Below are 17518 nucleotides of genomic sequence, written 5' to 3'. Positions count from 1 at the left end.
CTAAAAATTTTGAAAACACTTGGACATTTAATTTCTCATTTAATTAGATATTATCAGTTTGATTATGTAACTTTTGTGAGTTTAAAGAAATATTTCACATAATTTTTTGGTCAGGTGTTCTGGTGAAAATGGGTATTATTTTTTCTCAGTAAACTATATGTTATAATTTGTGATTTAAATATAAAAGGTTTGTTAGGAGGTTAACATCTAAGCCATGCATATTATTACTAATTGTTAAAACTGAGCCAATAACTTCCTCTCCCTTTGCTGAATTACATTGACTTATCAATGCACAAGGAGGCTTTAAATTGGACATCACTTCAACTTCAAATATAATATCAGCAGTCACTATCCAGTTTCATCCAACTCTACGGATATAGTCAATATCCACTGATGGAAGAGGTACAATGATGACTGTTGCCTCTAGAAATGCTATTTTATCACTTAAACTTCCCTAAGCTTAAAGATTACAACCTACATCTGAGTAGCTCATCATTTGAACTTCCTTCTTTTCTCCAGGGGGTTGGGATGTGGCCACACTTGACAACCTAGAAAGATTCAGGAAGTATACTTCCCTTTATGCAATGAGCATATCGTGCATTCATTTATACATACAAAAGGAAAATAAAAGTCAAAGCTGAAAGTAAAGTGGACATAGTTTTAATGATTTTTTTTTCAATTTTGTGCATTGGATTCAAACAGCAAACTGTGTGCACTCAACTATCATCACAATGTTGTCAAGAGGTCTGTGTCTTTTACCATTTCACACACAATTGTTCATTACAATATGTTGTCAGTCTCGTGGAAACCAGGGGTGTGGCATGGTAAGCAGTGGTGGTAGTGCACCTAACTTTTATATTACCTAACTTGAAAATATTTCTCTTCTATGATTCCTTTTTCTCTTGATAAAAATATTTTTCACCAAACGTTGGTGGTGCACACGCACTACCATTCATGCTTGACATCACACCCCTGACAGAAACGCATGTTCTTATTTTGTTGATAAAAAGTATTACAAAAATTTCCATACAAAAACTATTTTCATAGAAATCTTGCATTTCCACAAATAAACCTGAACATTTTTTTGAAAAAAAAAAACTGCTCAAGAATTTTGTTCATTTAACATTGTGACTGTATTGATAAATGCAGTCCATTTCAAAGTTCTCTGCACATACCTTTTTTACAAATGACCAGTCCCCTTTTTCCTTTCACTGAGACCTACCCAGGCTCCATCAAGTTCATTTATAGCAGGAACTAGGGTTTGAATTAACATAGCTAAATGTTAAATAAAAGCTTTAGTTTTCCACATAACTATCAATACCCAGCCTTCTTTTATAACATAAGACAAAGATTGCAAAATATTATTCTTTTTAATTCAGAATGTCTGAAACAGCCATTGCTTTTTATTCTTTTGTGGGGTTGGAAAAGGGGAGTTGGGGTGAGAAGATAGGTAAACAGGTAGGAATCTGGTAGAGTTACATGTTAAATCTCCTGAAGATGAATTTAAGAAAAACATTATTGCCTTGGTAATTGACATTTCTAACTCAGTGACACAAACTGTGAAAAAAGAAAGAAAAACACTGATGAAGATATACTTTATATTCCACTTGCCATAAAATTCAGATTTGTTTTGTGTTACACTTTCACATCCTATAAACACATAATAATGTCTATTCAGATGATCATTGTACTGAGTTGTCAGGGGCTAGTAATATCTCCACCTCTATAATCCGGATATTCAGAAGACTGTACTGTTTCTTATATAACACTACATTTTGCTGATTCCAAGCATTTTTATTCTTACTGATTTTATTACTGACTACCCTTGGGGTATTTATATTCCATCTCTGGCAACAGTTGGACTTAAAAAGGAACCTATAATTTCTTACTGGACTGCATTTGAAACCAGCCACAAAAAATGCGCATGTAACATTCACTCAGAAGAAGGGAGGAACCCATGATAAACAGTATAACCCCGTGTAACTTGGTTGATCCATGATGCTTGTAAATCAAGTCTGATCATTACAACTGCTTAGATCACAGAGTCTCTAGTTCATAGACACAGCGGCATGAGGTAACTCATTTTATTTTGCACAGGTTGCATATTTCCACAGGAAACATTCTCTCTAAATTGTTTGGAAAAAAGACGACAGTTTGTGCTTGGGTGTTTGGCCTCCCAGCTTTATGCCATGGTTTCTTTACCTGGCAACCTTCTGTCGTTAAATGTGTGCATGTTGATAACTTCTTCTGTTTTCACAATAACTGGGGCCTGTGGCTTGTGTTTTAATCGACGCTGGCACTTCAGGGACATCCTCAGTTCTTCCACCATGGCGCTGCAGAAGGACCTCTACAGAAGAACACAGAATATTAAATGTTACAAAACAGTTAGACTGGATCCGCTCAGAAACAACACTGAAATAATTCTCAACAGATTTGTCAACGAAATAGCCTTGAGAGTTTGAAAAATTTCAATATAAAGTTTATAACAAATTGTTAAACTACTAATATCAACATGATAATTAAACTATGTTATCAAAGTGGATTAGTTTAAAGAAAATATCCACCTGACAGTGAAATGAACTGCCAACTAGTTATGCATATATTTCTTATATATTGAAAAAGATTTTCAGATGTAAAATTAAACATCATAACATATGTATCTATTTTAAAATTTAAATACAAACACATATATACATATCAATAACCAGAAATCCATTCTTAAAAAGTAGAAGAAATGTACTACTTTTTAGATCACAACATGAGATATGAAAATTTTCTTTAAACATGGATTCATCATTGCATAACTCAAAACAGAAAATAGCATTCACACAGACATAAAAACATGGAAAGTAACTTTTGGTACTCACTATATCTTTTTGTGAAAAGGCCTACAAAACTGTTGGTGATGATTACAAACCAAATATGAGTAAATCATGAAATAACAAATTGTAGCACATTAAAAAAAAATCTATGAAAAATATTAACATTTTTGTCATCAGCTTAATAACTGAGAGGTAATAAATCATTTATCCCATAAAGAAAAAAATGTGACTATAGAAAATTTCTTTTAGTTCTCATTTCATTGGCAATAGATTTGCTAGAAACATAGTATATCTGGGGCTCATTATTACAAGCTCCTCAAAATTTCTATTACAAATTCATATTTATGGAACAAAATTTTATTATTCTCCCTCCTCAGCTAATTGAAATACACATGTGTTAGTTACATATAAATCAGATTCATGAACGACTTGTATATCTATTGTGTTTGAAATTCAGAGGGGCCGAGACTTAGGCTTTTTCTGTGCAAAAACTAAAATAAGGTGGAAAACAACTAAAAATGTGAACAAGTATGAAAAATTTACACAATTTCAAAAAATGATATGAAAAACATAATGAAATACAGTGATCCCTCACTTATCGCGGGTATTACATTCTGGACTCCCCTGCGATAGGTGAAAATCTGTGAAGTTAGGAACCTTACATTTATTTTAGTATTTATTGTACAGTACTGCAAAATCCCACGATATAGCAAAAAATTTGCGATAAATAATTAAATATAATATTTTTAAAAATCCCGCAATACAGTGAGGCCACAATAAGTGGACTGTGATAAGTGAACCATGATATAGAGAGGGACTACTGTAAGACTAATTAAATATGGATATGAAGAACTTGGTTTTTGCCTTAAATTTTGTTGCTTTGCTTTTTATCAAGTTAGGCTAATCCCCTCCCCCCCCAAAAAAAACAAAATAAAAAATATTTGATGCCACATATGTTTCTTAGGCTTAAAAATATTTTGCATGCATAATCTTTTGTGAAAAACTAATATTTCAATTAAGTAGGCATCTATATACAATCAAAACTAATGCAGAGAGAGGGAATGTCATTTTCTGCAGCTCAGAGCTGAGACTCCAGCATGACATCATGATAAGCCATTTTGTAACTTTTGACCCTGCCTTAATACCTTCTTGTTCATTCCTGGCTATATCCTCATTTTTCTTTTATGGGTCCCTAAATAAGTTTCCCTATTGGTCCTCTTAACTCTATGTCTATCTAGCCTATTCCTTTCTTAAAGGATCACATATATAAGAATAATCTATTTTCTAAACATCAGTTATTAATGGTGTTTTATTGTCCATGGAACAAGTGAAATCCAAATATCTTATTTTTCCCATCATGACTTCTTCGATTCAGCTTTCCTCTTCTCTCACCACCCCATTTCTTTTTCTCTACACATGCCTTCTCTGCCTGGGCCTCCAAATCTTTGCTCCTTGCTCTGGTACCTTGCCACATTCTTTCATCCTTCATGTAAATCCGACTTTAGCCCTTACCTCAGGATATGACTCAAATTTTAACTTAATTCAGGAATAACTTTCCAATTCACCAGGATTACTATTTTCACTCAATTTAGTTTTTGTCCCTTTAGGATTTTTAACTCATTATGGTGTTTTTCCATCTGGCCTCTAGGTCTTTCTATATATGCCTCTCAATGAATGGTAGAGATCTTGTTCTCAGGGTATTGATCATACACACATGTTCTTTAAATGTTGACTGAATTAACAATAGCTACATATGACTACAATATTTTATTCTTATTTAAAAATGTTTCTAATTCAATTGTTTAAAGAGCATTTTCAAAAGCTTATTGAAATACATTGTATATACGTTAATCAGGTAAAACTTTGGTATTTATTTAATGTTAAATTATTAAATTATTAAATTTTTAGTACATGTAATGGATGGTGACTAAAAGTAACATGTGAATTGCCCACTAATGAGTTATTGCCATGTGTTTTTATTGTGTTAAATTATGCAGTTCTGAAATCTGTGGGTTATATTTCTATTAAAGATTTGTGGCACCTGAAAGCCAGCATATGGACACAGTGTTTCTTGTTGCTTAATACCTACTATTAGATGTACTTATTAAGAACATGATGACAATGATGATGAAGATGGTGATGATGACAACACTGTAGAAATGGAAAAATCTGACTCCAAAAGGGGGAGGAATACATAGTCTTGAGGTAACTTAGTCTTGGCTCTCTGTTGAAACATTTAACAGAAGAATGAATTAGATAATATAACATGTTCAGAACTTGGTGCCATTGACACTTAAAAAATGTTATAGGATGCAAATAACTTTGAATTGTTTGAAATAAGCCTTCATTTAAAAGTAATAAATGTCCTAAATGTTATATAATTTATAACCTCCTCTTCTTGGCTTATTTGCTTTTTAGACAGTTTGATTATATTAGTTTCAAAAATTATAGAATAGATATATTAATTAATATTTGACCATACTAAGAGAGTATGGACAAATTGTTTTTCTCAGAAAAAAAAATTCTTATAAATATACATACCCATTTAATCATAAAATTATACAATTTTATTTCTAGTACGTTAGAAAGTAAAATGTTTTTAGTACACTATATGTAATTTCAGACCCAAATACTTTTCATCTTTTATAAATTAAAATTATCACTAAGTAAATTATAACTACAAAGTTAGAAACTCTGAAAATTATAAATTTGTAACTTGACCAATGTCATTTTAAAGTTTTATCTATTTTCAAAGCCATAAGAAAGTAAAAATTTTAATTAAATGACCTTTAATTAATCATCGATAAACTTGATTATATATGAATTTACCAGTTTTATTAATTTTTTTGTCAATTGGCTGAATTTTGCCAGTGCCATTTTAATCTATTATTGTAACTACCTAAAAAAGTAGTTTTATCTTAGGTTACTAATAAAGTAACTGTGACACGATAGGTTTTCTTCTCATTTTAGAATATTTGAATATTTCTAATCCTTCACAATAACTATGAAAAGTATTAAATTTGAGCAAGAGTTTCAAATCAACATAGCAAATTAAAAGAATTCAGTAATATCATAAAGTCCTCTTTACTTGTGGTAGTAGGGCAAACACAATCTTTTCTTTTTGTAAAGCTTTAAAATACAAATTCCATATCTTCATTCATATAACAATCTAAAGTTGAAATTTTAGAGATTATTGTGAAATATAGTTGTTTCCCTGTGTTCTATGTTGCCAAAAATTCAGTTTTATTTTAAAATAGAATTCTAATATTATTTGATAGAGACAAATCGTCTTTCCTACTTTATATAATAATTGGAATTTTATTAAATATATTTTTATTGAGCTATGAAATAAGGCTTTGAAAAACCCAAGTGCATTCCACAGAAGTTTCCTGGGTTATAATAAACAACAAGGAACAGAAGAAAGACAAGTAGAGGAGGTAGGAGAGGGGGAAGAGGGAGCATCAAAAGGGAAGGTGGAGAAAGGAAGAAAAGGAAGGAGGGGGAGAGAGAGGGAAGGAAAATGGGAGAAAACTGTCTTATTTTTCAAATCACTTCTTAGGAATGAAAATGCACAAATTGTGTCATTAAATAAGGTAACTTTCTTAGGGTGAAAACAACAACAAAAAGTCTCACCACATTAATTTAACAGACTACAAAAAGGAAAAAGAAAAAAAAGAAAGGCACAAAGATACTAACCATTATTAAAAACCTCTTTTAGAAAGTTTCAAAAGTTTATTAAACAGTGTCTGGATGGTAGGGTGGCACTAACCAAATAGAAGATTCCTGAAAATGAAAATTTAAATCTTTGAGCTGTTAGCATGTAATTTCATTTAAATTAGTAAAATTCATTATAAAACGCACTATAATTAATGAGGCAATCTATATTTACACAATTTTAATCTTAAAAAATGAAGGTCTGGCAACCTTAAAAATATTAATTTGACTAAATTTACATTGCTTTTAAAAAAAGCTGCATATGTTTTTTATTTTGGGTATAATAAGACAACACATAGTTTGTAGATAAATGTTCTAAATATAATTTTTGGTGCTATAGAATAATTTATTCTTAATAGCTTAACTTCCTAATTTATAGATATATTTACTGATAACAGATGTGACAGCTTTTGGAGAAGCATATAGTTTTTAAAATACTAGACATCAAGTTGTAAGTAAGCTATACATTAAACACTCACGTAGTTAACTTGATTTTTGTTAAAATGTTTATATTTAGCAATGTCCTCTTTAAAAACAGCTACTGATGCAAAGTAACCAGTTTGATTTTTTTATTTTAAGTTCATCATTTTCCTGTTGAATATATGTAGTCATTAATCACCCAAATTAGAAATAATCATAAAATATTAGAAACTACTATCAAGTTTGTATTTATATTTTTTAAGGAGGAAATTCTATTTTATGTATCTAGCTATCTTATTTCTTGATAGTTTAAAATTAACTACATGATATTTTAATATTCATTCAGAATAATTTGAACCATTTTTGAATAAATTTCCTACTTAAAACCCTATCAAAACATCTTCAAACTGCTTCTATCATATTTTGTGGCTCAGGGTTCTAATATAGACTAGCATATATCAACCAGACTGGTTTCATGTTTGCTCCTTAAATTATTTAACTGATTATGGATACCTAATCCATTCTCAGACACTTCTCAAATTTGTGATGCCTGCATAAAATTATCTCCGATTATATAATAACTAAATTAATGGAAAAATAATGAAAACTGGGTAAAAACTATATATAATTTAATATGTAATATTCTATATAATACTGGTGTATTAAATAAGGAAAATAAATGTCATTTAATGTGACCTTTCCTTTCGATTTATACTTTTTAATTGGTAGTCTTCTTTAAATTCCAAATAGCTAATGCTATACATCAGAAGTATGAATTGACCTAAGGCTGTATGAATGCAATAGTGAAGCAATAAGAGATGGAAATGACTAGTTAAAACATTCATGTCAAAATAAATAGATAGCAACTTTGATCTCGATATTCCATTTTGTAGCAGCCATCTTTCTGAAAAAATTATATTATTTAGATAAGCTGTGCAGCAGCCAGACAAGACTTTGTGTTCTTTAATGATCCTATTCCTTAATCACTGTAATTTTACAGCTAGAGGAACTGAACTCAAGAGGTCAAGTTATCTGTCTAAAGTTATGCACATAACTGATATCAAAGCTAAAAGAGAAATGTTGTTCTTTTGATTTCCATTCTATGAATGCTTTATTATATTAAACTGTGTCATTAACAGTGTTTTGATTTTAGCCAAGCCTTTTACCTGGACTTTGTTGTTAGTAGGTGTTAATTTTTTGAATGTTAAATAATGAATCAGAGAAAAAATTATAGGGCAAAATGAAATATGTTATTTTCCCTCAATGAATAACATTATAAAACATTCAATGCTTTTGCCTGGATTATTTAACATTGATAAACATAACTAAAGATTAAAATATTCTCAGAAATTTTGACACAGAAACAGTTACCAAATATCTTTATATTGCATTTTGCAAATACAATGAGACAGAGAAAAATAGGACATCGTTGTACATTTTTACACATTCTGTACTTAAGCTAGAAAAATCAATAAATAAGGTCTGACAAGTTTCAACACCACTTTATTCAATACAGCTGTGAAATGCATAATGAATTTTAAGAAAAAGCAATGTTAAAAATCACATTCTTGCTGGTAGTAATAATGACACAATTTTTCAACAAAATATATAACATTGAAATAACTAATGCTTCATTATAGGAAAGCTCTCTTTTCTGAAGGCCTAACAGTTCAAATATATCAGCTTTTTGAATAAAGATAGCCGTTTATTATATGTCAGACAAATGCAAAAAATATATATATATATAACCTATCTTAATTTTTAAAACTTTTCATTTATGATATATTTTAATCCATTTATTTCTCTATATTAAAAGACATAGAAGTTAAGTAATTTTAGTTAAGGTTAAAGAAAGTTGAGAAATGATCTCATCTTTTTTATTTCAAAACTCAAGCTGTAGAATAAGAAAGTGAAATACAGTGCTTCTGATCAAAGTCCATAATCTGTTTACCTAAATCAAACTCTGACTCCACATACTTTATCAATGCAACATCAGGTAGAAAAGCTATAAAAAATATTTAAATACTCTACCTCTGTTTTGTATAATATGATATTGTATAAATAGTGTCAGAGTAGGCATCTTTGACCTTGGGAAACATACTTGATCCTTGAGACACTTATCCTCATCTGCACAATATGGGTAATACACAGTTCTCAAAATAACTTCATATGCAAAAAACATATTGCACTTTAAAATCTTAAAAGTTGTTTATAAAAATAAGGAAGTAAAATTATTATCTATCAAACTACTATCTTAAATTTTAAACTTCATTTATAGAAATAAAAAGGTGTGGGTTATCGTAAGAAATTACTTTAAAATCCTTTTGCTGACTTGGAAGTAGATTAGAGAGTAAAATGAAGATTGACATCTCATTTTAAAGTATGATTTCATATTTATATGTAAAAACACTTCTAGGGTCATCCAGTTATCCCTTATATAGGTCATTAATGGAAAATGAGAGATGATCTGCTTGCAGAGAATGGCAGTAGCATAAAAGAATACAAAATGGACTGTTTGCCCCAAATTTATTTACATCTTTTAACCTCTGAATAGCAAGATGCTTTATAGATAAATTTTACATTATTGAAAATTTATTTAGAAGAATCTTACATATCTTTACAATGATTTATAGAAGTATTTGCATTCCTATAGCTTATTTCATAAATGGGTTCTTTTAAAAAGCACTGCTCCTGTTAGAACTAATTTTTCAACTTTCTGAAAGCAGTACGTTTGTAAGGATCTGTGAACAATCCATTTTAATTCTCTGGTTCCATAAAATACAGATTCAGCCAGCTTTGGAAAATGTTTTCCTGGTGAATAATCTTTGCCTAGGATCCAGGTTTAATCTAAACCACTCTAATTTCTCCTTAACATTCCAAATTGCATTGTTGCATTCGTTTGTGGTACAATGAGTTAAAGCTGCCTTTTACATTTGTTACTCAGTTATTGATTGAAGAACATTCTATGTGCCTTCAAAAATGGTTTTGAATTTTCAGTGACCAGAAAAAAATCATTATTTAGAGATATCTTGGATATGTTTTACCAGTGTTCTATAATACAAATAACTACATTGACTAAACTGGACTATATATTTTAAAAAATCAATATTAAGTAGTTATTAAAGTGTGCATCAGTCATCTGAGAAGAAAGTTAGAAAAAATATATGTGTCCAATACAGGATACATGAATATTTTTGTTGTTTGGTTTTTGTTCATGTCAAGAAACTCAGCAATTGGTGTTCAATGTTTTCAATGAAAACATTTATAGTCAAATCTGTTTTCAATTACATGGGTAAGAAATTATTTCTGTATACAAATCAGGCAAAAACAAAAAGTCAAACTATGTATATTATTATTGTTACTGGATATCAAAAGAAGGCAAACTTGTGTATACTTTTATTAAAACAGGACACATTTAAATACTTAAGAAATAGTCTTAAAAATAAATTAATAAACTATAATTATGTTATAAAAGTTTTGTAAAAATTACAGCTATTATAACTACTTATAATTTATGCTTATAAAACCAGTATATTATTATAAATAATACCAGAGAAAGCAAGCATTTGCATATTAGGCAGCTTTTTTCCATTAGAAGGGGAGGCACAGGACCTTTCAAACATATGCATACACCTGACATGGACAAATAATGGCTTCAGATATGAAGCAGATTCATGAATTTCTTACTGAATGAACCTTAAGTAGTAATGGTTTTATAATCAGCAAAAATATAAGAGAAAAGACAATTAATTAAAAATGCACATGTTAATTAGTTATTGCCCAGACACTTCAGAAAATGAAGACTTTTTGAGTATCTCTCCCAATGTTTGTTATACTTTAAAACATCAGAAAATATATATTTATTTTAAAAGTTTGAATAAATGAAAAGAAAGGTATTTTTGATACATTAATATCTGCAACAAAATCAAAAGCATTAGCTACTATAAAAATTAGAATACACCATCTTGTGGTATCTGAAAGGAATGCAGTTTAGAGTTTTTGAATTCTTTAAATTCTACATGGCTCAGCATTATGTTCTGTATTCAATTTTAAGCTGCCCTCATTTTAAGACGATGCATTCATATACTATTCTTAATTACCAAACAACTTGAAAATATAAAAATGTTATAGGCATCAAGACCTTTTTTTACATTAATATTTTAAAAATGTGTGCCATAAACTATATTCACTTTACTAAATATTGTTATTAATTTTGTCATCATTATCATTAATAGAGGTAAGACTAGACATGGAATGGTATTACTCTTCATTAATTTTATCCATGAAGTTCATATTCAAGTAGATCAAGTGTGTATTATATGTCACATATTTAGGTAAAGAATGAAAATTTTATTTGGTGTTTTAAAAAGTGCTAGAATACTATAGACTGAAGAAAAGAGAAAGAAAATGAAGAAAGAAGAGAAAATAGAGAGCAAATCAGTTGGGGATCTATGGTGAATAATATATCTTTGCTTATTTTTAATATGCAAAACATAATTCATTGCATGTTTTGTTCTCAATAAATAATTACTAGAGTAAATAAATAATTTTGCAAATATTCACCATATTTTTAATGGCACAATTACAAGTGTGAATTAATTGTGAATTTCTATATGTCCACATGCATATCTTACAATCAAATCTAGGAATATTTTCTGATTAATTTTAATAAATTAAATAAGGTGTTAAACTGTTTAGACCAACTGAATTAAAATCTTTTTCTCAAGAAAAATTAAGAATTGAGTCTAAGAACCTAATTTATCATGGTAAATAAAATGGGTCATTCTAATAAATTCATAATTATTTGTTTTCTAAATGTAATTCTATTGAATTATATAGAAACATAGTCCTTTTATGCACCTTATGGTAGACTTTGTTAAATAGGTCACTGGATTCAACTTCATTATTAATTTAAATCAATAGAAAAAATTAGATAGATAAATAGATGGATAAGAGAGAGAAAGAAAGAAAGATTTGATAAGTAAATCTTATGCCAACAGGCACAGCTTGACATCTTGGAGATATAAGCCAAAAACATTAGGTCCTTGTCCTGCAGGAACTAAGAGTCTAATTGGAAAAGGGGCACTAACACACAAAAACCAGCAAATGTGAATGAAATAGTATGTTAAGGGAACAGAGAAAAGGCATCTAGGCTTATTGATGGATATGGTTTGAAATGAGCAAAGTACCTTCCCAACATGCTCAGAGGGGAAGAAAATGTTTCTCAAATGGTGATAATATCTGAAATCAGCTAAGTAAAAAAAAAAAGGGACATATAGAAGTCATGCATTTTTCATTGGAATAAGAAGTTAAAACCTAACACTACTTTGTGAAAATAGCTGTGTCCTGTGACCAAACCTATTAAATCTATAGACTAGGTAAAGCTTTCTTGGTAACTTGACACCTAGTCATGATACCTAGTCTTGAAAATACTTAATCTAAAAAAAACTAGTAGGAGTTTGCCAGATAGAAAAGTGCACAAGGTTTGCTCAAGTCAAATGGAAGAGGTCTTGAAAAACATGACCTTAGAAAATTGAAAGTAATCTAGTGTGGCTAGAGAAGAAAGTGACAATTGGTGAGAAGCAAAAGGTAAAACTACAATAGTAGACAGAGTATTCGACGTTCGATATGGAAGCCATGTGGTGACAATGTGTGAAAAACTTTGGGGGATATGATTAATAATTTTCATGTAATACCAGCACAGTTGCTTCTTTCCAATATAATGTTTCATCTGTTTCAGTCAAAAAGGTACGTGCCTTTTACAAAATTTTTATAAGGCCATACAGGTGCATAGTAATTAAAGAGAGCTAATTATATTAAAATTCAACTAAATTAGTTACTTTTAATAACAATAAAAAAGGTTGTTATACAGAATTCAGTCTCCACATTTTGTTTTCTTTTTTTGTTTTGTTTTTAAGCAGAATGTTTATAAAATAATTGTGCATAATGACATGGCCTAGGTAAATCATATGCATAAGGACACTAAGAGACAGGGCAACAAAATACCACATATTGTCAAAGGTTAATTCATTTGTTTTATTTTAATACTGAGCTATAAATGAAAGAAAATCATTACATATGGATTATTTAAGGTTCCAACTAGAAGAAACAAATTTCTTCTATAATTTCTGGACTTACTTTAAGCATTAACCAACAAATTATAGTAAAAGCGGAAACTAATGAGTTAATATTTTTGTCTTCAATTATTTTTTAAATTTGATTTCAAAACTAATTTGATGCCATTAAAAAAGATTATAACATACAGCGTGTACTTAGACCAGAGTAACAAATATCTGATTTAGCCAAGTCAGCAAATAGAGTCATTATGAATATTGAGAAAAAATAAATCATGTGACTGTTTGAATTTTTTGAATTTTGAACCAGTTATTCCTCAAAATACTCATTATAAAAACAGTTTCTGAAAGTACTGTAATCAACTAAAAATGTAGAAATGCTATACCCCAAATTTTGATTTCTAAAAGGATAAGTAATTGCAGTATAAATTATTAAAGACAAAGGAAAATAAGCGAACGTTTTTGTTTTTCAAAAATAGTTTTAAGGGTGTGATTTCTTCAAAGAATATTAGCATAATATGTTTGCCTTATATTCATGTATGATATTATTTTTAAATATCATGTTTCTACTACTCGTATTTACCAAAGAATTTAATAAACCTTTTAAATATTAAAGAAAATATAGTCTCACTCTGATGTAGAGTCTATAATTTAAGCTGCCAAAATGTTTTTTTAATTAAAAACAAAAGAAATAGCTATATACAAAAAGTCTAAAATAAGGTGTCAGTAGATTTTAAAAGGTCAAAGCCTTATTTCATGTCCAAACTATAAATTTACATACAAAAAGTGTCATGTACCATCTAAAAAAAAGATTTAAAAAAAATTTTCTTCCTTGTATTTATAGATCTACAGAAATTGTAGCATTAGAAATAGGTAATCTGAATAAGGTTTGCAAACTTTTCAAATTTAGAATATAAAGATATTTGTGCAAAAATAAAAGTATTAAAATCCCCAGAAAAATTGCAATAATCTTATATTTTTGAAGTTAATATATATTCTGCAAAAGACATTGGTACAAAGAAATAAAGAGCTACTTAAAAGTAAAATTAAATGTTATAAAAATCCCATAATATTTTTACACACTCATCAATTTAAAAGTATTAATTGTAATTTCCAAAATAAGAGTAAGATACTTTCAATTAAAGACTTACTGGACTAAAAATCTTCAGATAAAAATTCCATTTACTCCTTACCTTGAAAATATTAATCAGTATTGTATCTTAAAACAAGTTTTATCTGCAGAGAACTATTTTTTCCTTCATATTACAGTTTCTGATCTTTGCTTTCATCATTAATTATTTTCCTCCACTAACTTATCTGCTGTGAATTTCAAGTAGCATTTTTTAAAGATTTCAATGTGAGGAGAAATAGTCACTTGCCTTGAAGCTGTCTCAATTAAACGTCTACATTTAAATTTAAAATCATGAAGTTCATCATATGTTCTCTCTGTGAACCTTTGTTATATAACAAATGGCAGAAGATAATTAACAGTTACATTTCTAAGCACTATCCTTGGTTGGAAAGATAAAAAATAATTTATTTTATTATAACAATTGTTTTAAATTGTAAAAAAAGTGACATTTACCTTTTCCAATTGAGCATTTTTTTTTGATTTGTATAAAAACTCTCCCACTGCCACAAAAACTGAGAGTACCAGGCCAGCTGCCAGAACAATGAAGATGCCACCAATATTCTGCACCCCCAGGGCACTGGCCTCTTTGCTCTCCTCCTCTGGGCAGCCATTGCCCCTCCACCACTTCTCCTTCATCATGTGCAGTTTGCCCTCTTCTTGCAGCTGTAGAATTGCAATGGTGATTTTGTCTCTATATGGAGAACCTATAAAAAAGAGGGGATGTTAACTATTTCAAGGACCCAGAATTTCATAATTAAAGGTTAACATAATGAGAGGAAGACAGAGCTCTTCCCAAATGTTCCAATGTGTGCCAATGTTTATTTCCAGTAGAGAAAAACAATGAGAAAACAACAGAGAATAGAAGTTGAACGAGATAAATAAGGTGTGTAGCTTTTCTGATTTAGAAGGTAAAATGAATTTGTGAACGAAAATATCTCCTTCGAAATGGCAGACTCCACTTAGAGCACTGGAAAATAAATAAAATAGTATTGGAAATTTACAAAAGGAAATAGAGTGCAAAAATACTTGGTTAATGTCTAAGAATCATTCTACACTGAAAACAGAATATTGATTAAGTGGTAACCTCTATTTGTAGAAAAATGATATTTCCATTTATTAATTGAAATAATGTAAAGCAATCATGAACAAGCTGTATTCAGGGGTAGTTAAAACTTTGTAGAGAATAGCTAGTCTCTTTACTTATTTGACATAAATACCAGCTTTGTACATCATTGGATCATTCAGATATTATCATGGCAATCAATGCATTGTGATTTTTTGGGTTATTTATTACATTTTATGCTTTGGGAGGACATGTTCTTTTTATTGGAGGCGACAATATAAATAACATTTAATATTTATGCTAATGGGGATATATCTCTGCATTAGCTATTAGGTGATAAGTAATAACTTAGAATAATATAATCATAGAATAATATTGAACTACATGCATCTTTTAATATCTGTCCCAAGAGATTGTTTTTATAAATGATATTTGAGAAAGAGATAAAGGGAGAGAGAAGAGAGGGGGAGAGAGAGAAATGTAAATTTACTGTTTCTCTTATTTATGCATTCATTGGTTGTTTTTTGTATGAACCAACCTGCAACCTTGGTGTACCTGGATGATGTTCTAACCAGCTGAGCTACCTGGCTCAGGGAATAGTCTTATTGCTTTCTCCCACCTACAAATAGCCTGTTTCTAAAGTTTAATTTGCTCTCCTAAAACACTACAGGCACATTCCATTTTTCTGCACAAATTCATGCACAGCTGTTTTTTCTGCCCACAGCAAAATACTAATTCAGCTTGTATTTTAGATAGATGATAGATAACATTGATGTTATTGTGATCTTGTTTTGATTTAAATATATCTACAACTGTAAGGAAAGCTTTGTTTCTCCTAAGAGCAATTAAAAACCTAGTCAGGAGACTTTTCTGCTGCATAAGGGAAACCATTATATGTGTATAATTTTTACTTGATTAATGTAATGGACTAATTCAGTATTACTCATTTAGCAAGATATGCCAGTTAAAAGTAGAAAGAGAAGGAGAATCATAGGAAGTAAGTAGCCTGTTGAAAAGGTGAAAATCTACCAAATCCAGCTGGACAGCTATTTCTTTAACATAATACTTCACCTACTCAAAAGAAATGTTTAAGTAGATTGATTTCTATAAAACATTTTGACAGCTTTCCTAAAAGGGGGCATTATTCTTTTCTATAATTAGAACTCAAATATATTTTTTAATCCTCACCCAAGGATATGTTTATTGATTCTAGGAGAGAGAGGAAGGGACAGAGAGACAGAAACACAGACAGAGAGAGGGAAACAATGATTGGCTGCCTCCTGCACACTCCCCGACCAGGGACCAAACCCGCAGCCTTGGTATGTGCCATGAATGGGAATCAGACCCGTGACTTTTTGGTGTACTGGACAATGCTTCAACCAACTGAGCCACCTAGCCAGGGCTCAAAATATTCTAATTATAGCAAGGGAAATCCTGCTTCTCAGTTTCTTTTCTGTGTTCTCTTCCAAATACTATTCTGAGGAAAATGTTAAGGTTAAAATGTGCCCCTTAGTCGTTTCAGATCTCAGGAATTATAATCCCAGCCAGTAGTATTTTCTACCTTGGTTACTCAGTCTAAATCACCTGGTATGGTTACTATTTACTTTTCAACACATGACCTCTTTTCCTAAATAGATTATAAACTCTTTGAAACAAAAGATATCTATATATATGTACGTATTTATCTATCTATCTATCATCTATCTATATCATCTGTTTTACTCTCAATCATCTATCTTAATTCTCAATATTTTCTCACTCAACAAATGTTCCCTGTTACAAGGAACATATAATTGAGGCATTCCTAACACACTGTAAAAGAGACAACCTGGTGATTTTCATCTCTCTGATATGTATTTAAGAACCATAAATTAAGACAACCTTGGTTGAATTTTTAGTTTTCATTAATTCACTAAATCTAGGTCATATTTACTCTGAATTACCATTCTAATTAACCATATGCCTTACAAAATAATTATTTAACTGAGGAAAAACTCCGTTCTAAGCAGAACTGCAGTTTATCAAATATTTCTTTCATTTAGAAACACAGCATCTGAAACAAATTTTGTGCTGATAGTACTTGCAAAAATGGCCATGTGTAGCTAATATAAAATGTGGTTTATTTTCTGAAAGTACAATTGTAAGCAAAATTTTGGCAAATAGTGACTTGAAGAATAAACTTTCAAATGTAAAAATATCTTGATCCAGCTAAGTAATATTTTGAGCCGGTGTACATCCTAAGCGATAATTGAAGGAGTATTATTGTACTGCCAACTCATCATACATACTGAAC

The 17518-nt window shown here is 29.9% G+C and overlaps 1 protein-coding gene across 1 annotated transcript in view; it reads right to left on the bottom strand.

Moving 5' to 3' along the window:
• Positions 1-638: 638 nt before the first annotated feature.
• GRIK2 (glutamate ionotropic receptor kainate type subunit 2) overlaps positions 639-17518 on the bottom strand; it is a 432031-nt gene continuing 415151 nt past the window's right edge. Inside the window, exons 17-18 of the mRNA XM_090280821.1 lie at positions 14616-14866; positions 639-2347 (exon numbers count right to left, since the gene is read on the bottom strand). Of these exons, the coding sequence (XP_090136947.1) occupies positions 2183-2347; positions 14616-14866 (416 nt within the window). The 3' untranslated portion in view covers positions 639-2182. The remainder of the gene's footprint in view (positions 2348-14615; positions 14867-17518) is intronic.

This window comes from Furipterus horrens, unplaced genomic scaffold (assembly GCF_987537825.1).
Source record: "Furipterus horrens unplaced genomic scaffold, mFurHor1.1.pri manual_scaffold_6, whole genome shotgun sequence".
In the NCBI taxonomy this organism is placed as follows: Eukaryota; Metazoa; Chordata; class Mammalia; order Chiroptera; family Furipteridae; genus Furipterus; species Furipterus horrens.
The sequence above is the reverse complement of the archived record's forward strand: the minus strand, read 5'-3'. Positions and strand labels throughout refer to the sequence as shown.